The sequence below is a fragment of the Mesocricetus auratus genome, unplaced genomic scaffold, assembly GCF_017639785.1.
Source record: "Mesocricetus auratus isolate SY011 unplaced genomic scaffold, BCM_Maur_2.0 Super-Scaffold_100676, whole genome shotgun sequence".
In the NCBI taxonomy this organism is placed as follows: domain Eukaryota; kingdom Metazoa; phylum Chordata; class Mammalia; order Rodentia; family Cricetidae; genus Mesocricetus; species Mesocricetus auratus.
In genome coordinates this window covers 114,928,529-114,950,393 of record NW_024429266.1, presented here as the reverse complement: position 1 = coordinate 114,950,393, position 21,865 = coordinate 114,928,529, and the positions used below count along the sequence as shown (strand labels likewise).

At 46.1% G+C, this 21,865-nt stretch overlaps 1 protein-coding gene across 2 annotated transcripts; it reads right to left on the bottom strand.

Annotated features, from left to right (window-relative positions):
* Positions 1-1,243: 1,243 nt before the first annotated feature.
* On the bottom strand, positions 1,244-19,695 carry Nfe2l3 (nuclear factor, erythroid 2 like 3). Of its 2 annotated transcripts, none has more exons than XM_040737816.1 (4): positions 19,036-19,695; positions 4,521-4,697; positions 3,209-3,292; positions 1,244-2,766 (listed from the first exon to the last, which is right to left on the bottom strand). In XM_040737816.1, exons 1-4 carry the CDS (start codon positions 19,507-19,509, stop codon positions 1,552-1,554), a joined length of 1,950 nt encoding a protein of 649 aa, XP_040593750.1. In that variant the 5' UTR covers positions 19,510-19,695; the 3' UTR covers positions 1,244-1,551. The 2 variants fall into 2 exon arrangements, with proteins under 2 accessions (XP_040593750.1, XP_040593749.1); XM_040737815.1 differs by having other exon boundaries at positions 19,006-19,694.
* Positions 19,696-21,865: the final 2,170 nt, after the last annotated feature.

Sequence of the window (21,865 nt, the reverse complement as noted above, 5' to 3'; positions counted from 1 at the left end):
TTTACTGGTAACAGCATTTATGAAAGGCTACACAAGTGGGAGGCAATCTTGGGTGTGTTTTCTATCCACATGTGGCTGTAGGATTGGCCCAAGAGTTATATGTGTATTACAGAGGGACAATGTAAGACACTCATCACCTCATCAAGTTTGGTATGGTTAGGATTCATTAGCGCCTAGGCAGGAACTTTGATTTGCATTCATAAGATTTCAAAGTAGTATGGTGGGGGCAATGAAAGCCCCATGCCATCCTCACTTTTTACTGGGCACAGTCAAATCTGGAGATGAAGGCTGAACCTATCAAAGAGCAGGTCCCCAAATAAATGGTTTTGTAAATGTGTGTCTAATCTCAGCTGTGATCATACTAGCTGATTGACTGGCTGGTCACCTGAAGGATAAGATAGTGCAAACCTCAACTGCACTAAGTACAAGATGTGTATTGGGTTTATTGCGTGTATGGCTACTGTGTGCAATGTCATTGAGAGCAGTGGTGTATGTTGGGAATCCATCTGAGTCCTTGTTTACTCTCCCCCCCACCTTTGGTTTTTTTTTTTACTTAGCTTTCATATACTAAGAAGCTATGCCTAATGTGAATGTAGGAAGTCTTGGTTCATATATTCCACATTGAGTTTTAACACTACACTTTTTGTGACAACAGGAAAAATTGACTCACTGTAATGGTGGACCACTGGGCAATATTGTTTCTTTGGAACTAGGATGTTAGTACACTATTAAAAATCTTGCCGGGCCTTGGTGGCGCACGCCTTTAATCCCAGCACTCGGGAGGCAGAGGCAGGCAGATCTCTGTGAGTTCGAGGCCAGCCTGGTCTACAGAGCTAGTTCCAGGACAGCCTCCAAAGCCACAGAGAAACCCTGTCTACCCCCCCCCCCCCCCAAAAAAAACTTACCTAAATTTGATGACAGGCTGTTTTTCTGTTACAATCTTAACTTTGGCTCATGTACATTTTAACTGTTAAACATGTGAACCCTGAAAGTTCGGAATGTTTTAGGTTGTGAAGTCATCACAGACTAGTACTGCTCCCGTGTATTTTTTCCTCAGGACCAGCATTTGCATTGTATCTTGATATAGCCTGTGACTGCATTCTCAAAGTTGGGGTACTTTGCTCTGAAGCTTGATGTCTAAACTTGGAGGCATCTCTTGTTAAAGTGGCATATTAAACTTTGTAAGGGTTGGAGTGGTTTTTTATAAGGATGAATAAGGCAAACTTAACTTCTGATAAAATTATAAATTGAAATACAAAATTTTATTTTCAAAGTTAGATATTAAAAGATACCTTCAGAAGATACTACAGGCCATTTCCATTTTGTATCTTTTTGTAAGCTTTTTCAAGTGGCCACCTTACTATAAGGTGGGAAGTTCTTGATTCTTAAACAGGTATTTAGAATTTTAGTGCAGGAGTGGTCCACGAAAATGGTGTGGTTCTCCCAACTTCATAGAAGCATAACCAAGTGTCTTATACATTAGTCAATATACTTCAGCATGTACTTTTAACTGAATGATTCAAGTAGCAGTACTTTTAAAACCACCGGAGCCTATTTAGTTCTTTCTCTCTTTCCCTTTGCTGCTACCTTTTTGTTGCCTGATAGGACCAATTCTTTGGGTACAATCAAAACAGTTCCATTATGGCTGTACTGAAGTGCATAGTGGCTTGGATTGACTGGCCTACCTTGGTCATCTCTTAACCTACTAAAAACATCTTGGTAGAGGTCATGCAGTTTCTGTTTCATTATGCCAATAGCTTTGTTACATTGAGCTTGCTCTCTCTTAAGGGCTTCCTTCTTTGTTTGCAAGTTACAGATATCATCTTCTAGACTTAGAATGATGTTTAGTTTACGTTTACGACAGTTCTGAGCAGCAACTTTATTTTTTCCTCTTCGTCTGATGTCCCGGATAAGAGAAACTTGTAAATCTGTCAGGTAGTGTCTGCTTAGCATGCTGTTGAAAGAGTCAACAGGCATTTGGACAATTTCATCTACAGAAAAAGGAATATGCAGCTCTTTAGCACGCTGTTCATCACGGCTCAAGTTTCTCTCTAGGTCATCATGGCACCCACTGATTTTCTTTGACTTCTCAGACCATGTAAAAGATTCAGACTTGGGCTCTAGTACACCTGGCTGTACGTGGTAAGTGTGGTCATGAAATATTTGACATTTGAGATCCTGGTGGAAGGCAGACAGAGTCCTATGGTCCATATAACAATGTTTACGGGGTTCTGGGTAGCAGCCTCCTACAGCACCTAAATCATGACAAAGAGACTGAAGGCCACTATTGTAACCTACAGCATCATCACACGTGCAGTGAGAATTAGACTTGGTGGTGGTGGTGTAACTTGAATTTAATGAGAGCCCAGAATCAGAGTCTGGCTCTTCAAAAAGCTGAGAAACTTCCAGTGGACTGAAACCTGTGGCCAATGACATTAGGTTTATTCCATCAAATATATTTGCGTCAAGGTCATACAGGAGATCTTGGCTTGTTAGATTCCTCATTTGATTGTCAGCTGGTGGGAAGGACATTGAAGGAATGGCTTGCTCAGGATTGACATGAGAATTTAACTGCAGAAATGGTTCTTGTGCCTGTGAAGTCCTTGCCAGCTCTCTTCTAAATGTGTTGTTGGGACACAACAGCATGGCTTCATGCAGATTGACATCATGGCTAATAGCATGGCTTAAATTTATGTTATGTGCTGAGGAATTCACACTTTCATCGACACTGCTCAGAAAAGGTGGAATGTCTTCCAGTGAGATGCCCTGAAGAACAATATTTCAAAAGGAGTTCCATTAATATATCATTCCTTTTATCTAATTTCTGTTTCCTGATGTGGACATACTACTGGTTATGAACAACTTACTTGGAATATAATATATCTCAAATCGGAATATGCTGATTAATCTGGGGGCAGGGGGTCTACTGAATAATCAGGGAATTAAACTGATTACCATTAAATTGTAGCTTATGCTTTTGGGTCAAGGATAATCTCATGAGCTGTCTGGCTAGGAGAGACTCATAGATGCTACTAGGAAAACAAAGCCAATATGAATGATCTTAAGTCTGATAATAGTGTATGTTTAAATTCTCCAAAGTGATCATACTTAACACAATTGTTATGCCATTCCAATAGGAGAGTACATTAATTCACAGATCTGTCATTCAAGTTTTTTTTTTTTAAATACAAGTCAAGATTCCTTTTACCTCCAGGGAATGTTCAGGCTGTGATGAGAGCAGTTGAAATAAATCTTCCAGAGAGAAAGATGTATCAGACCAATGTAGGTGGCTCTGTATATAAACAAAATGGATGCCATCAGAGAAAGACAAATCCTAGTTCTAGGCTTTTCCCCCCTGCCTCCTAAGTGCTGGAGTTAGTTTCTGTATGTAAGCAAGGCTGGCCTCAAACTCAAACTGACACATGCCTTTAACCCCAGCACTTGGGAGGCTGGGGCAGATGGATCTCCAAGTTCGAGAGACCAGCCTGGTCTACAAGAGCTAGTTCCAGGACAGCTTCTAAAGCCACAGAGAAACCCTGTCTCAAAAAACAAAAAAGACACTCAAATCTATAGTTTTGAGACATTTGGTTCCATAGAACTTGGCTATCTGTTCCTGTTACATAAAGCCAGACATAGTAGTGCTTTCCTGCAATCTCACCACTTGGGAGGTAGAGGCAGAAAGATTGTAAATTTAAGGCCATTCCCAGGGTACAAATAGCAAGGCCCTGTCTTAAACTACAGAAAAAGGAACTGTTGACTGGCAATACAGCTCAGTAAAAGTGCTTGCCTAGTATACAGAAAGCCTGGATTAAATCCCACCATGTGGGGAGTATAATTAGAATCTAGATGTTCATGGTTGCTGGGCAATGGTGTCCCATGCCTTTAATCCCAGCGCTTGTGAGTTCTAGGACAACCAGGGCTACACGGAGAAACCCTGTCTTAAACAAAATTAAACGTTCAAGATTATCCTTGGCTACATATACAAGCAAATTTGAGGCCAGCTTGGGCTACCTGAGACCCTGTCTAGAGGGGAGAAAAAGTCATAAACTTAGCTCTATGGTGGTTTAGTGTCTAGGATGAATGAGTCAACGAGCTATTTCTGAAAACACTGAAAGTATACTTTCAGTTCATTTTACGTTGCTGGGAAATGTGAAGATGGACTTGGGGGGGGGTTGAGGTGGGATTTCTCTGTAGCCCAGGCTGTCCCAGAACTCAGTGATTTGACTGCATCTGCCTCCGAAGTGCTGGGATTAAAGGCGTGTGCCACCACCGCCCGGCTGCCAGCTGTCTTTTATCCCTTGTCTGGACAAACACAAATAACAAAACTGCTTAAATTTGTTAACCAGAAAAAATGGGTTATTTGCTTTTTGAGTACAGCTAATATACACATACACTTTTAAATGTTACTTTCGTATGCCAGATTTGCTAAAGACAGTGCATACTTACACACAGAACTCCTTACCAACACAAACTCTTCATGACAGACAAATGGAAAGCCTGGAAGTTTTTACCACACTTACCTCATTTCTGGACTCTGTGATCACCTCTGCTTCCCAGTCAAGGGCATCTATCATTTTGTTTTCATCTTTCTGACTTGGTTGTAGTGATTTCAGGTGGGCTGGTACCCCTTCCTCATCTTCCTCATGCTGGGAAGTGTGATCCACGGCTTCACTCTTTTCTTTTAGTATGTCATTCTCCTGTTAAAAAAACAAACAAACAAAAAAACCCAAAATTCTGCTAAGCAGAAAACCATTGTCGACAAACAGGACAACTCTTTAAAAGCTACACTGTCATCATCTGAGGCTGGTGCTTTATCATTTCACCATTTTTTGTTTTTTGTTTTTGTTTTTTCGAGACAGGGTTTCTCTGTGACTTTGGAGGCTATCCTAAAACTCACTTGGTAGTCCAGGATGGTCTCGAACTCACAGAGATCCGCCTGCCTCTGCCTCCCGAGTGCTGGGATTAAAGGCGTGCGCCACCAACGCCCGGCCTCATTTCACCATTTTTAATCCTTACACAAAGGCCAGTCTTATGCCCTGCCCTTTGTATGTGTCCCTAAAGACAGTCCAATCTGCATAACCTAAATTGCATATATTTATAAAGCCCTGAATTGAAACCATTAACAAATTGTCTTAAGTTTGGACATCAAATCTCTCTCCCCCCCCTCTCTCTCCCTCCCTCCCTTCCTCCCCCCCTCCCTCCCTCCCTCTCTCCCTGCCTGCCTGCCTGCACATGTGTACACAAGCCCATGTACACAGAAGCCAGGAAGCCAGAGGAAGGCATTGGGTGTCTTGCTCTTGCTCCATATCACTTTCTTCTTTATTCCCTCCTGAACCTGAACCTGAACCTGAACCTGGAACCAGGCTGGCATCCATTAATTCCCAGAATTCCACTGTCTCTGCTCCCCACAGCACTAGAGTTACAGGTGATCAGTGGCTGGGCCCAGATTTTTATATGGGAATTTGAATTTAGGTATTCCTGTTTGCAGGACAAGCACTCTTCTTACTCACTGAGCTGTCTTTCTCATCTCCCAAAATGGTAGTTTCTTTTTTAAATTATTTTATGTTCACTCACTCACTCACTCACTCACTCACTCACTCACTCACTCACTCACTCACTCCTTCATTCATTAGAGACAAGGGTCTCTTCTGTACATAGCTCTGGCTGTCCTGGAACTCACTATGTAGCATAGGCTGGCCTTGAACTCATAGAGATCCACCTGCCTCTGCCTCCCCAGTGCTGGTATGCAAAGTGTGCATTCCTAAGCCTAGCACAAAGCAGTATTTTCTTGAAGGCAGGGACTCTGTATGCCTTCTATTTACTCCAGAGCCTGTCATTTATTGCTCTTTAGCAAATATCTATTGAAGTCAAATTTTAGGCACAACATTCTTAGAACTTTGTCAGGAATCCTTCTAGACTGTTCCTTCCTGTAATCACAGTGCTGACTTCTCTAAATTGGGAAGGGGGGATGGGAGGAAAAAGTTACTGATCATCATTTTGTTACTGCCCATCTTTTGTCCAGGCAAGGTTTCTTTTGTTAACCCCAAATACTGGATTCTCAACAAAGCTAATTTTGTTTATAAAACCGCTGTGGTTGGACAGAACTTCTAAAATCTGTAATGTGTGAGGCAACTCAATATACAAAAACACCCACACAAATATGCAAACGCAAGGCCACACCTGTGACGTCACACACAACACCTACAGGCTAGATCAAGCCCACAAGGAAACTGATCAGGTGAACAGAAGTCTGGGAGAGGTGTGTGTGTGTGTGTGTGTGTGTGTGTGTGTGTGTGAGAGAGAGAGAGAGAGAGAGAGAGGGGGGTGACAGGCTGGTGACAAATGTATGTAAGACATTCTGGAAAACTTGGGGAAGAACTTAAGCTACATGCATTCTATATGACCAAATAGCACTGAAAAAGCCATGGTTGGTTAAAAGTTGGGGCTACAGAGATGGCTCCACAGTGAGGAGCAGTGTATACTTTCAGGGGACAGGAGTTCCATTCTTAACATCCACATGGAGACCCACAACCATCCCAAAGGAACCAACTGCCGATTCTGACCTCCCAGGGCTCTACATGAACATGGAATATTGAAAAGAGAAGCCTTCCCGCCAGCCTGGTTCCAGAGACGCATCAGTCCCAAATAAACACACAGGAGGCTATATTAATTATGAAGCTGTTGGCCTTGCTTGTTTCTTACTGGCTAGCTGTGACTTAAGTAATTATCCCATAATTGTTAATCTAAGTATTTCTCTTACTGTAGCAAGAAATATAATAATAGATAAATAAGCCACATAAACATGAAAAATACACAGAAAGTCTGGATATTACATGCTATTATGTTTTTCAGTTTTTTGATTGCTAAGAAAGGAACAACTGCTAAAGTACACTTAATTATAAACGCTGCTGAATTCATTCAACTTATATCTTTTAAAAATGCCTTGACTTCAAAATTTAAGTATAAGGATGTTACTTTGGAAAAGAGTTTTAGTTTATGTTTCCACAGAAAATGAAAAGCTGAGGATTCCTTCCAGGCTTCTGTGGTTTCATGAACCAAGACCCCCCCCCCCCCGGAAGCAGTGGACCAAGTGTTCCAACAACTGAAACAGCTAAGACGATGGAGCTTTACAGACCCTGAAAATAAGGACTTATACAGGTTTCTGAGTTTTGTCATGATCCCCATGGTATAAACAACACCCCCTTCCAGCACGAAGCAGTTTGGAATGAGCGATGTCCTAATTGTTTATAAATCTTGTTTATAAATCTTTGTTTTCATTTAAATGGGGTTGCTTATAATTGGTTAATGATCACAACCAATCTCTTTTTAAAGGAAAAAAGGGATTATGGTATGGAAATGAGTACTTTGTATTGGTATGGCATTTTCATTTATTGAGACAAATTCAAGGTGAATTTTGTGATGTGTATATTTCTCCTCTTGATTAAGTATTGTGCTTACACTAATCTTTTAAAACATAATACATAATTAAATACAGATTATAGATAGTTACTTATAATAGTCAGAACTTATAGTTAGGTAAGTTAGGTTATCTAGATATACAGAAATATATTTGAGATAGTCTTCAAAGCTTTCAAAGACCTTCAGAAAACGGCATTTAAAATGGTTTAGGGTTTTTCTTGATAATGAGAAATGTCTGCTTCTGGCACACCAATTATGTCTGAGAGGAAGATGGGCATCGAAGAGACTTGTTATGGAGTTTGCTTTCTGACATGGCAAGATTAGCCATTTGGGCAAGAAACTACTCTTGTCTGGACTCCTTGACTGTTGCTGTATAAACTGGACATGTAGGACCCACAGGAAAGTGACTGCTGAACTCAAATAGTCCTTCAGGGTTCCTGCTTCATGGAAGAGTCTACGAGACTTTCTGCAGGACACAGAAAAATGACTGACAGACTGCCAATGCATGGACTGCTGTGCTGAGAAGTGTTCCAGACACACTGTGGCCTATGGGCTAAAGATGGATGCCCCAACATTACAGAGGAACTTCGGGTGACTGTCCAGGAAGCGAGTGTCTCTGTCAGTTCTAGTATTTACATATTATCCTTCTGTGGTCTCTGATGGAGTTGAAGACAGATAATTATAATTTTCCTTAGTTACGATAAAAGATAAGCTATATACAGAACTTTGGACTTGCAAGGATGGGAAGGATGATATTTTCTTAAAATCTTGCTAAATGTTGATAGACAAAATATTGTAACTGTGTTCTTACTTGATAACTGTTCTGTTATATATAATTTGACTATGTTAAAGTTAAGACCTTTCTTGCCGGGCAGTGGTGGCGCACACCTTTAATCCCAGCACTCGGGAGGCAGAGGCAAAGGCAGGCAGATCTCTGTGAGTTCGAGACCAGCCTGGTCTACAAGAGCTTGTTCCAGGACAGCCTCCAAAACAATACAGAGAAACCCTGTCTCAAAACAAAACAAAACAAAAAACAAAAGAAAAAAGAAAGAGAAAAGACACTTAGACAGTCATTCTATAGTTTGCTTGTTAATTACAAAAAACAACACTACAGGAGAAGTCTCAATGGCCAAGTCTACCGTCATAGTCTGGAGAGGATAAGTATGTACCCTGTTATGAAGGAATAATACTTACAATATGGATTTTCTGTCAAAAATCCTTCCAGAATAAGGTGACTGACAGTGTGTGGCTGGTTAGATGCTAATGGGAACTCTGAATACAGACAGATAAAACAAGGATTATAGACTCATAATAAATTTCCTTACTTTGGTAATTGGCTACAAATGAACAAACAAAAACCCACCATTCTAGGAAACACACAAACGTATCCAATATTAATCGAAGCAATGGTTTTAAATATGTCATAACAAAAAAGAATTATGTATTTATACTATGGATGGCTATTAATATAAATCAAATGGGAGAATGGAAAATCTGGGGACAGGACATTATTCAATATTCTTGCTTAAATTTTTTTGAGGTTTTTATTTCATGTGTTTTTGTATGTTATCTACATGTATGTCTGTGCGCCACATGTGCTCAATGCTCACAGGGGCCAGAAGAGGGTAACCTGGGACTGGTTGTGAGCTGCCATGTGGGAGCTGGAGATTGACCCTGTGCAAGAGCAGCCTGTGCTCTTAACCACTGAGCCATCTCTCACCACGATCAGCACCACCCATTTTTTGGGACAGGGTCTCACTATGTGCATGTCTGGCTGGCCTGGAACTCACAGAGATCCGCCTGACTCTGCCTCCTGAGGCTGGGGTTTAAAGGAACATAACATCACACCCACTCTTGCATTTTTTTAAAATTTGAAATCATATTTGTTTATTTATTTATTTACATCTGTATTATATTTTGGGGTAAAGAATTACCCTAAGTTTAGCTGAGTGTTAGTGGTGCATGCCTTTAATTCCAGCACTCAGAAGGCAGAGGCAGGCAAATCTCTGAGTTTGAGGCCAGCCTGGTCTATAAAACAATTTCCAGGACAGCCAGGGCTACACAGGGAAATCCTGTCTTGAAAAAAACTTCCAAAAAGAATCACCCTAAAAATCTCTATAGAGCAAATGACTTTGGCAAAGGGTTGGCCCAGCAGAACCCTGCTTTCATAACAGTGTCCTGGAATCCAAGAGAGTGTTTTGGGAGGAGGTGACAGATCTGTCACAATGATCCTTCAAGGTGAATTGAGTCGAACAATAGGTTGGTGGCCTTCAATATTTCTTTAGGGTAGAAGCCAAATGGCATTTGTGAAGAGTAAATGAGAGGTGACAACTAATAACTACACCAGTGGATAGACCGTCCTGTCAAGATTCGGTTTTGGGAAGGAATGGAGACATGGGTCAAGACAGTGCTTTTTGTTCTGAAGATAAGAGATGATAGGGCAGAGGCAGGAGGATTGACACAAATTCCTGGCCAGCCTGAAGTTCATCCTGAGACCTGTTGTCAAAACCATTACCAGTAAAAAGCAGAAACAAAGAAACTCTACAGGAAAACAAAAGGGGCTGAAGAGATGCCTCAGCTCTGGCAGTTCTTACAGAAGACTCTGATTTGATCCTTAGCACCTACAGAGTGGCTCACAACCATCTGTAACTCCGGCTCTCAGGGATCTGATACCCCTTTTCTAGCCTCCAAAGGGCACCAGGCACACACATGGTGCACACACATACATACAGGCAAAACACTCATACATGTAAATTAAAAAATAAAGCAAATCTTGGGGCTGGAGAGATGGCTCAGAGGTTAAGAGCACTGACTTCCAGAGGTCCCAAGTTCAATTCCCAGCAACCACATGGTGGCTCACAACCATCTGTAATGAGACCTGGTGCTCTCTTCTGGCCAGCAGACATACATGTAGAACTCTGTATACATAATAAATAAATTAAAAATAAAGCAAATCCTTTAAAAGGAGCTTGAAAAAAACTTCCAAAACACCCGAATAAATAAATAAAACTCACTGATCTCACTATGCAGCCTAAGCAAGACTTAAACTCATGATCCTTTTGCCTTTAGGTCCCAAGTGTGTACACAAAACCCAGCCTGTCATGGGTGGCGTTAGGACCTCTGTTCCCTCCTTCCCAGCTTCTCTCAACTTTCTGGCTTGCAGCCGAGATACAGGGTTGTCTTTTACATGTCTGGGATCTATGGTACATGTGTGTTCTCTCTCTCTCTCTCTCTCTCTCTCTCTCTCTCTCTCTCTCTCTCTCTCTCTCTCTCTCTGTCTGTCTCTCTCTGTCTCTCTCATACAGTGTTCTGTCTGCATACCAGAAGAGGGGATTAGATCTCATTATAGATAGTTGTGAGCCACCATGTGGTTGCTGGGAATTGAACTCAGGACCTCTGGAAGGGTAGTCAATGCTCTTAACCCCTGAGCCTGTGGCCCATGCTTTTAAAACACAGGCAAGTTAAATTTGTCAGTAAGTTACTTTTATTTGTGCGTAGGTAAGTTTTACCCTGGTGGGCTACAACCAAAAAAATAAAAAAGGTTCTACGTGTCCCAGGAAGCTGGATGAGTGTGTGTGTGTGTGTGTGTGTGTGTCCCTTTATGTGATTTTCAGTGTTGGTGCTTGAGGGCCTGCCCCACCATATTCTACTCCCATTCTGTACAAGGAATGACCGGAAACCTCAGTTTGGACCTTCAGACCAGACTGTCCCCAAAATGTCATGATTTTTCTCTTATAATAGCACCTTGCCCATTTTATTTGGGCCTTCTCTCCCCTAGTAGGCTACAAGCTCTTGTGACCTGTTCATCTGTCTCCCAGGAAAGGAGCAGCCTGGGAGTGAAGGTTTTCTTTATCAGTAAAGAGAACTGTGCTGGATGTTGGTGGCGCACGCCTTTAATCCCAGCACTCGGGAGGCAGAGGCAGGCGGATCTCTGTGAGTTCGAGGTCAGCCTGGTCTACAGAGGGAGTTCCAGGACAGCCTCCAAAGCCACCCAGAGAAATCCAGTTTGGGGAGGCGGTGTGAGGGGAAGGAGCAAAGCTGGACTCGTCTTTGGGGGGCTTTTGTTTGTCCCCCTCTTTTTTCTTTTCTCTTGTAAACTCTTGGAAGACCCCGTCCGCTGGCAGCTTGAACTACTTCCACGGTCCTGGGTCCTGAGGCATGGGTGGAGCCCTTACTCCTGCCATTCCCTCAGTGAGCAGTTGCAGCTGGCCTAACTGGCCCTTTCTTTGTCTCACCTGGGGGAGGAGTGAGGAGACCTGCTTTGACTTTCAGGGTTCGGTGAACTTTCAAAGACAAAGAACAGAGCACTGTCTGTGAGTGGGATGACATCAAAGGGAGCTGAGAATCCTGAGCCCTGTCTCTAGGCTGCAGGCAACCCGGAGTCACCTGGCCTAAGAGAACCAAGGAGCCAGATAAAGACTGCCTGTGTCCTGCTTGGCCTGGGTGATTTTTAATAGCAGTTTACAATAATTACAGCTCATGTCTCCTGAGGTCTCACTGTGGGCTACACCGCTATTTCCTCATTTAAGCTGCTCAGCGTCCTGGCAAGGAGTGTACTGCTAACACTCCTTTCACAGGGGAGGAATCTGAGGTGCAGAAGTTAAGACAAGTAACCTTCTGTCACACAGTAGTGAGTGACAGGATTTGCATTTGGCTATGGGCATTTTCCTTTCATAACCAGTTAGAAGCCTGGTATTCATTCATTCATTCATTCACTCTCTCTCTCTCTTCTTTGAGGCAGGGTTTTTCTGTGTAGTTGTCCTGGACCTCACTCTGTAGACCAGGCTGGTCTCACAGAGAACCACCTGCCTCTGCCTCCTGAGTGCTGGGATTAGAGGACTTTGTCACCATTGCCTGGTGGTACTGATTCTTAATGACCCTCTAGGTCATGTGTGTGTCCCTGAAGCTCATCCTAGCTAAGCTGGAGTAGGCAGTCAGGATCAGTTCACAAAGTGAGAGTTCTCAGTAGGGAGGGAAGGAGTCCTTTCACGCTGAAGTGGACTGTATGGTCGGTCAGGCAGTCTTCAGCAATCTCCTGGAGAGGACAAGGTTTGCTGGGGCTTTGACATGGAGCTTGTGGAATCTGTGAATACAGGGGAACCAGGCAGAGACTTTAACATGCCACTTAACTCCTCACAAGAATGTTCCAAAAAAAAAAAAAAAAGAAGAGAGACTATTATTCTCTCCTCATGCCAGGTTTGCAGAGCTCCCAGGAGGAGATGGGGCTTGAGGGTCAAGGCCTAGCTATCCAGAGTCCACGGACTCAACAGAGCAAAATATTTGCGCTGTAGGAATCTATGACTTTAAGTAACTTCAGTAACTGAGTAGCCATATCCAGTCAGTTGAAGGACTTCAGGAGCAACACTGAGGCTTCCAGGAGCAGAAATCCAGCATGAGCCTGCAGCGTCCCAGCCTCTGGTGAGCTGCCAGGACATCCCACTGTCCTACTATCTGGATTTGCTAGTTCCTACAACTGCGTTGGCCAACTCTTTGGTTTGCTGAGTGTGTGTTTATTCATTCATACTCTCTTCATTCCATTTTCCCGGCAAAGCCTGGCTTTGCTGATAAGATGGGAACCCAGTTCGAGCCCTTGGAGACCTCCCAAGGTATGGCCACCTTCTGCCAGCCACCACCTGCTACTCAACTAAAACAACGGGGGCACAGGCCTCTGCCACCTCCAGCTGCTCAGAGATGTACGGATTGTCACAAATTCTTCACAGTCCTGTCTGAGGAGCCATTCCCTCACAAGGCCGCCGTGAGTGGGAGAGGATTGTTTTTCTCTTTCAAGTCTCTGAGTGGGAGGTGTGGTTTACTCAGTGCTTAGGAACAGTAACCAGTTCTATTCCAGACACACTCACCACTAACTTGCTCTATCGGTTTAGGCAGTCCCAAATCTTGCCACCAGAGTCAATTATAATGACACCTTGAAAGTCTGCTTGAGTGGCTGGCATGAAGTGGTCAAGATTTCAGAGCTGACCTACTTTGGTGATCTGGCCTTGAAGGACCCAAAACTCGTCGCAGTCACGACATCTCTGCAAGCCCCCACAGAGTAATGCACAGGTGTTACATGCCACATGCTACACCAGCCTCTGCTCCTGGGCAGACTGAAGTTGAACTCAGTCACCACACCCCAGACACTGCAGTTCAAGGCAGAGAGAGTCCGTGCTGTGTCACAGAAAAAAGGCTCCAGGTTGCAGGGTTGGCTCAAGGGAAGAGGGGACGTTTTGTGGATGGGTGACAGTTGAGCCAGGCTGAGAATATAACAGTGTCGAGGAATGAAAGGCTAGTATTCTGGGCAAAGATAAGCGAGGCAAAGTGATCCTGGGGTTGTCTGGGGAGAGCAAGGGAAGGAAGTTTGGGCTGGAAAGTAGGTCACAGGCAATTTATCAGCAGGCTAATAGTTCAGCAAGATCGGTGTCACAGTGATCACACCTGTGGAGCCCTGAATGGCAAAGCATGGAACTGGAAGGCAATGAGAGGCGGGCGGAGGCCCTACACTGGAAGCAGGATGGGGGGGGGGGCTCTCTGGAACCCTGCCAGGATGAGTAACAGTAGCTAATCTTCCAAGACAGGGACCAGGATGGCAGCGTGCCATCTCCACTCAGCTTGACCAGCGCCATCTCATTTACTCTTCCCAACCACAGAGGAGAGGGTGCTGGGTTCAGAGAGCGCTAGGTGTGTGCAGCAGATCTCACACGCAGGGGAGACAACCTCGAGGGCCTGGCGCAGTGCCAGCACCTGGACCCCTAGGCTGGCCTGCCCCAAATCCTGGGCCCTGAATACCGGATTCCTACAGTGTGAGCTCAGAAGCAGGAAGATTAGAGCAGGGAATAACTGAACAGATAAGGAGACTTTTTTTTTCTGTAACCCACCCCCAAAACACAAACACAAAAATAACAACAAAACCCTAACCCTGACAATGGTTTGAATTAAGGTTCTCAGGACTGCACATCAAGACAGCAAAGTCGGCTTCCTCAGCAGGGTATGCGAAGTCTCACTCCCACCACAATCAGCAACTCACAAATGGACTGGCTCAGTTCCTTTCTTTTTCCTTTTGGCTTTTTGAGACAGGTTTCTCTGTGTACTCCTGGCTGTCCTGGAACTCACTCTGTAGACCAGGCTGGCTTCACACTCACAGAGATCCTCCTGCCTCTGCCTCCCGAGTGCTGGGATTAAAGGCGTGCGCCATCACCTCTGGGCACTGACTCAGTGTTTAACAGCTGGAATACAAACAAGCTGTACAGTTGACAGAAGGGTGACGGGATTTGTTCAGATTAAACCGTGTCCTCTAAAATTTTCACTAAGTCCTAACCCCTAAGACCTAAGAATGCAGCCATATTAGGTCATTGTAAACATAATTAGGTAAAAAGAGAGTCAGATGGGCCCTTCCTATGCAAAGGGGGATGTGCAGGAATTGATCTGCTGATACCTTGCCTGGGACTTCTTGTCTCCAGTAAATTTCTGTTTGAGCACCCAGCCTGAGTACTGTGTCCTAGTGCTCTGACACAATAGCCTGTGTCGTTCTTTCTCACTCAAGGAGCCAAAGCAGACCTTTGCTATTAGATCCACTAACAGCAAAACAAAACCCCTACTGTGAAGTCACACCGCCACGAATGAAGACTATGCCTGCACCGAGGCTTCCTGGACTTTGTTTCCCACCTCTGACAGACTGCCTGGGCATGAGGAGATGCTATTGACTTCGAAATGGAAATAAAATTTACTTCGGCAATCAGAAATGGCCTTTCTCTCCCCTTCATCCTTCATATTAAACATGGACTATATGTGATTCTATGACCTAAGGGAACCACCCCAATGTAAGTCAGGGTGTTTGGCAGGATTGCTCCCACCGCTGAGGGGTTGCTGTGACAGGTGACACAAGATGACCATAAGCCAACTCAGTTTCCAACAGCTCTTTGAAACGCTGGCATATATTCAACTCCACAAAACTTAATTTTTTTATTATTTTCTTTTATATGTATGGGCGTTTTTGCCTTCCTGTATGTCTGCACACCCTGTCCATGCCAGAGGTCACAAGAGGATGTCAGATCCCCTGAGTAGCCGATAGTTGTGAGCCACCATGTGGGTGCTAGGAATAGAACCCGGGTCCTCTGGAAGAGCAGCCGGTGCTCTCTCTTTTTTTTTGGTTTTACGAGACAGGGTTTCTCTGTATTGTTTTGGAGGCTGTCGGTCCAGCCTGGCCTCGAACTCACAGAGATCCGCCTGCCTCTGCCTCCCGAGCGCTGGGATTAAAGGCGTGCGCCACCACCGCCCGGCTGCAGCCGGTGCTCTTAACCCCTGAGCCATCTCTCCAGCCCACAGGGCTTTATTTCTTGAGAAGCCCACACTGCCCCTGCCAAGCATGGGCTTCATCAGTTGTAAGTGAATGGCCATGGTTATAAAAGGAAGCTGTCAGCTCTGGGGAACTCCAGAGTCTGTTTTCAGAATTATTAACCCCTCTAAGACGTGAAATCAAAGCAGTACTTGGTTTTGATACTTGGAAAATCCCCTGTTCTAAAATGTCCTTGCATATGCATAGAAGTTGTGAAAAAAAATATACCTCTAAAACCAGAATCTTCTACAGTTCACACATGCGTCACTGGAATTTTCTATCAATTATCTAATTCTCCACCTACATTCCTACCGGTCCTACACATTCACTTCCTGAGAAGCAAGCTGGGTACAGAGACAAACGCGTTCAAAGGGAAACGGTAAATGGGGACAAGTGCAGATTTCGAACGAAGGGGAGAAGAACAGATGCAATCCAGGCACTGTGTTGGCACTTCATACTAGCTTCTCCCCTTAGTTGGCTCAACACCCCTCCAGGAACACTTCACTCTCTCACTTTCGTTCAGACACCGGGATGTGGAGCGATTCACATAACCCATGGGAGGAAGTGCTGAGGTCTAGGTAATTGCAAAGACTGGCATTATTTCTCTAGCCCATATTCCCCAGAGTTGTGGTCATGAATGCACAACCTGCTTTTTATCAATCAATCAATCAATTAATTAATTAATTTTTTTGGTTTTTACGAGACAGGGTTTCTCTGTATTGTTTTGGAAGCTGTCGGTCCAGCCTGGCCTCGAACTCACAGAGATCCGCCTGCCTCTGCCTCCCGAGTGCTGGGATTAAAGGCATGTGCCACCACCGCCCGGCTAATTTATTTATTTTTAAATAATTATTTACGCTTTTTACCTAATGTGTTTGGGTGTTTTGCCTGTGTCTCTGTGCACTCTGTACGTGCAGTGCCTGCAGAGGTCAGAAGAGGGCGTCAGATCCTCTGAAACTGGAGTTACAGATGGTTGATAAACCACCATGTGAGTGCTAGGACCTAAACCTGGGTTCTTTACAAGCACAACCAGTGCTCTTAACCATTGAGCTCTATCCCAGCCCAGAACCTGCTTTAAAACAAAACAAAACAATCCAAGTCAGGTATGGTGAGACACACCTGTAATCCAGCACTAGAGGCTGGGACAACGGGACTAAGAGAACAAGGCCAGACTGGTTAACAATACTCAATAAAGCTGGTGTTGGCTCATACCTGTCATCTCAGCACTAGAGAGGGAAGGGGAAGCCTCAAGAGTTCAAGGTTACCCATGGTTATATAGCAAGTTCAATACCAACCTGGGCTACACGACACTATCACAAAACCATCACCACCACCACAAAAACCCAATCAAACAGATAACAAGCAAACAAATCCAACACCTGAAAGCCATTGTCTTGGCGCCCTGAGACAGGCTGAGTCAGGGTCTGACTCATCCCATCCCAGATGCATTCTTATGGAGGGAATCTGTGAAAAGTCCACAGAACTTAATTTATAAACAGACTGGGAGACAGACGACTGGGATTCACAGTCCGCTTCTTGCATTAGCTAATGTGTGGATTTAGCCAAGTCCCCGGACCTGGGTTTCCTTTCCTTATGTATAAATTGGACATGTAAGAGGCATCACCACATCAGTGCTCTGGCTCCTACAGCTGAAGTCCTCAACAGCCAATCACTGCCTGATTGAGCAGAATCAAACCACCACTGCTACCACCGTCTAGCAGGTGCACATGCCGGCCGGCCAGGAAAGGCGCTGCCAAGACTAGTATTGAGGGGTTGATGGGAGACAGGAGGAGGAGGGGCTCTATCATCTCTCTAAAAGGAGGGACCCCAGGTTCTCCCTGTGAGGACCACTGGCTGACACAGAGGGTAAGAGAAAGGTAAGAGGAGCCTGACACTTTGACTCAGATGCCACCCTCCATCGCTAGCCAGTTTTGTTACCTTGCATGAGTTTCTTAACGGCTGTTTCAGTTCCCAGGCCATCAGAGCTTCCTCCAAGACCAGCCCACCGCGTCTGGATAGGCATTAGTCAGGTACTGGTAATTTCTGAGAGAAAAGGCTTGTACACTTAGCAAGCTGGAGGACTTTTGGCCGCGAGAGAGGTGTGGTACCAAGCTGGATAGAATCTACCTGGGATTTCAAACCCACACTTTACAGGACCAGAAAAGGTTAAGGGGGCAGCAGGTGCCCGTCCTCGGGTGACACCCTTCCCTCTTGGAGTTCAGAGCTGTAGAGTGGAATAGGGAGTGGCTTCCTATTTGTTCTAAACCAACAGAAGCCAACCAAGACTAGCGCCAACCACCACCCCACTAGTCCCCATCCCCAGGAGGAGGAAGGGATCAGATCAGCATAACAGTGAATCACCAGCACCTCACGCAATGACCCCTCCGAGAAAGGGTGGAGGAGCCCGTCAGGCAACTGCCTACGCAAACAGGGTGATTCTGAAGAGTCGCAAACAAACCAGTTTAGCCCCAATCCCCATTTTGCATAAGACTGCTCTTCACAGAAACGAAGTCCTACGAACACTTGTGGATCCACATTCGTAACGACAAGCTCTGGTCCTAAAAGGAAGTTCCCGGTGAGGCAGGAGGTCTCCAGATGCAGAGGTCTTTCCAGTTTCAGTTCTTGGATCTTGGAGAGGGGAGCGCCGGCAACCAAAGGGAACTTGCATGTCTCGGGAAAGACCACGTGTTTTGTGTATGTTAAAAAGGGATTTCACTCATTCCATTAGGGAGGATTCTTTAGCAAGGGGGTGGATGATTAGATCACAGAGGGTCAACTTCACCGAACACCGTGGCTCCTTATTCTAGGAGTACAACACGCAACCACAAATGGGCTACAGTATGGTTAAATTCGGGGCGAGAGCCCTGCCTTGGTTTGGTGCGTGGGCCTCCTCCAGATCCTCTAGTCCCGCACAGGTTCTCCCATCAAGGCATCTTAATGCTCGCCCGGTACTGAGCAGACAGCGCCATCCCCTCTCACTTCCCCATTACCAAACTACCAACCACAGTCATCGAACACAAGAAGGGTGTTCTCCGCACGCAAATGGATTTCACCCACTTTCCCCAAAATCAAATCTCAGCACTCAGCTTCTTCCTTCAAAGCGAGGCGAGGCAGATTTGTCCCGCAACCTACAACTACCTGGAGTAAGAAGGAGAACGCGGGTGTGGCCCTGCCTAGCCATCGCGACCATAGGTGCTCGGAGCCATTTCTTCCGCCCTGGCTGGACGTGCCACCCGCTCGCTCGAATCCCTTTGGGTTACCTGGCTCCCTCGTCCGTCTGTGTCTCGCACCTGCGCCGTCGGTTCCGCCGCCGGGTCCTCCTCCTCGACAGCCAGAGGGCTGTGGTGAGCCTCTCGGGGGTCCCCGCCGCCCTCGGGTGCCGCCTGGCCGCCGTCTTCCACGGCAGACGAGGCGGCGGTGCCGAGCAGCCCGTGGGTCCCGTCTGCGTCCCCGGTCGCCACGCTGTGCACTAACCACGCGTCCACGCGGGTGCGGGGAATGAAGGGGACGCCGAGCGCGCGCACTTCGCGCAGCAGCCGACCCTTGGCAAGCAGCTGGGGGGAGCGTCCCCAGCCTTCCGAGGCCGAGAAGGGGCTAGAAGCCGAGGCGGGGCGGGTGGGACAGAGAGGGAGCAGCTCTTCGCGAAATGAGGTGCCCGGTGGCGGCAGGCAGAGGTCCAGGTCCACACGGAGCCCGGCCAAGCTCAGCAGCAGCGTGAGGTTCAGGAGGCCGCCGCCCGCCCACCACGGCTTCGGGAGCTTCATCTCCCACGGCGCGCCTGGGACACGGGCGCCCACCCGGCCCGGCACTGCAGCCGCCGCGGTGGCACGTGCGGGACCCTGCCGCCAGCACCAGCCGGGAAGACAATGGACCAGGGCGTACAAGGGACCGTGGCAGCCTCACCCTAGCCAGGCACAAAGGCGCTCCCTCGGTTGCCCGCACAGTGCCTGGCGCGGCCGGGGATCCCGAGAGGCGGAGGAGGAGGCACCTGCAACACCCAGCCCTCTGGGCCCGCCCCACTGTCTGGCCACGCCCACAATTAAATCCCGCACTCCCAGGAGGCTTCGCCCCGCCCCGAACCGCTGGCATCTCCCTTAGGACACGCCCACGTCTGTCCTGGGCTTGTCCAAGCCTCTTCAAATGAGTGGCTTCAAAGCATTTTGGAATGGAAGCGATTTGGGGATCCCGGATGTCCCGGGCAGCCCTGTGGTAGTGAGCTGGACCACTCTAGCTGAAAAACTAGGAGTAGAAGTGGAGGAAAGTTTGGGTGGAAGGACACAGGATGTGTAAATTAGGGGGAAAGTAGCTGGACAGCTTCGAGGCACCCAGCACTTGTGGGACCACTGACCAGCATAGAGGGTAAGATGAGCAAACCTTTCCGGGTGTGGTGGCTCACACTTCTAATCCCAGCGTTCGGGAGGCAGAGTCAGGCAAATCTCTGTGAGTTCGAGGCCAGCCTGGTCTACACAGTGAGTTCCAGGACAGCTTCCAAAACAATACAGAGAAGCCCTGTCTCAAAAACCAAACAAACAAAAAACAAAAACAAAAACAACCCCCCCAAAACAACAAAAAACCAAAAACACAAAACCAAAACAAAACAAAAAAACCAAAGTTAGTTCTTAAGACAGGGTTGTTACACAAAGAAACACTGTCTCAAAAAACAAACAACAACAACAAAAAAAAAAAGGGGGAGTAGCCCCGAATTCAGATTGCACCCTTATTACCAGCCAGTTTTACAACTTTCTTAATAATCTGCATCTGTATTCTCTTGTCGGTAAAATGAGGACAATAGCAACTCAAATACAGATTTGGGGAGGTCAGGTGAAATATACAAAAATCAGGAATTGATACAGATTCCACGCCTTCAGAGCCTTCACTATTCCCAGACGTACTCTGCAAATTGCTAGTTTTCCCCCATGGCATCCTTTGCTCCTTACCTGAGATCTGAGAATACGAGCTCTACAGGGTCCGTGTGTTCAAATCCACCTGGCCCAGCGCTGCTTCCTAGGCTGATCCTGGGATCACTCTCTGTGTGTCTCTCAGGTGATTCAGGCAAACCATGAGGCACCCCTGTAAGGCAGGAAGTACTCTGGGTTATGTTTTCCCCCATTTTCTAAGGGATGGCCTCCCTTAGAAGCTACAACCCCTGAATAGTCAGCATATGGGACTAATCTCCCCATCTGTTCTCCCACAGTGCTGTCTCCAGCTGCCAACACTGCAACACTTGGCCCATTCTGCTTTGTGTTTTACCAAGGATGAGGGGTAGTCTGATTTGACTGTTGTAAATCTTGAAGGCCAGGAACCTGTTAGGTTCACCTTTGTGCCTGCACTGTACCCAACATGGGCTTTGCAAATGGAGGTTTTACCAACCCTTACTCCTTTCCTTCAGGGAACTCTGGTACAGAGAAGCCCCACTGAGGGTTTGTCAGTTACTTGAGAAATTTTGCAAGGCTCTGTATCTCTCTCCCTCACTCTCTCTATCTCTCTCCCCTCCCCTCCTTGGGAGCTATCGAGTGACAGATCTTGTCCAGCAAAAGTCAGAGGAGCAGAAGCCAGAGTTGTTTTTTTAGGGGTTGCTAGGAAGGGAATGTTTTGAGCTACATATGCAGTCCTTGGTTTTCTGAGACAGCATCTTAGTATGTATTCCTGGCTGGCCTCAAATGCTCCAATCCCCTGCCTCTGCCTCCCTAGTACTGGGATTACATGATGTGTACTGCCATCCCTGGCAGAAGGCGTTTCTGCTTTAAGCCTTGAGGGATTCAGGGTGAGGAAGCATGATGAAGATGAAGAGAATGTTTATCACTTAGCATGACTTGGGACAGAACTCCATCACAGCCTTCAGCCAGATTTGGGATGATCTTGGCCCAGTAAATGTCTGCCACTTTCAGCTTTTTATAGACTGACTCACTTCCTGGTGTGCTGCTGGAGACTGTGAAGGCTACGAAATGGGATACTTCAGTTCAGTAGCTTGTTAGGAAGACTTATACAAACTTGTGAAATTCTTAGAAACAAAGACGGCACTTGAATTCTATTTTGATGTAGGATACTTAAGCACTTCTCTAGGACACGCTGTGAACCAAATGGGAGCACAGATGATCCCCTAGTCGTGGTGGCACCTTC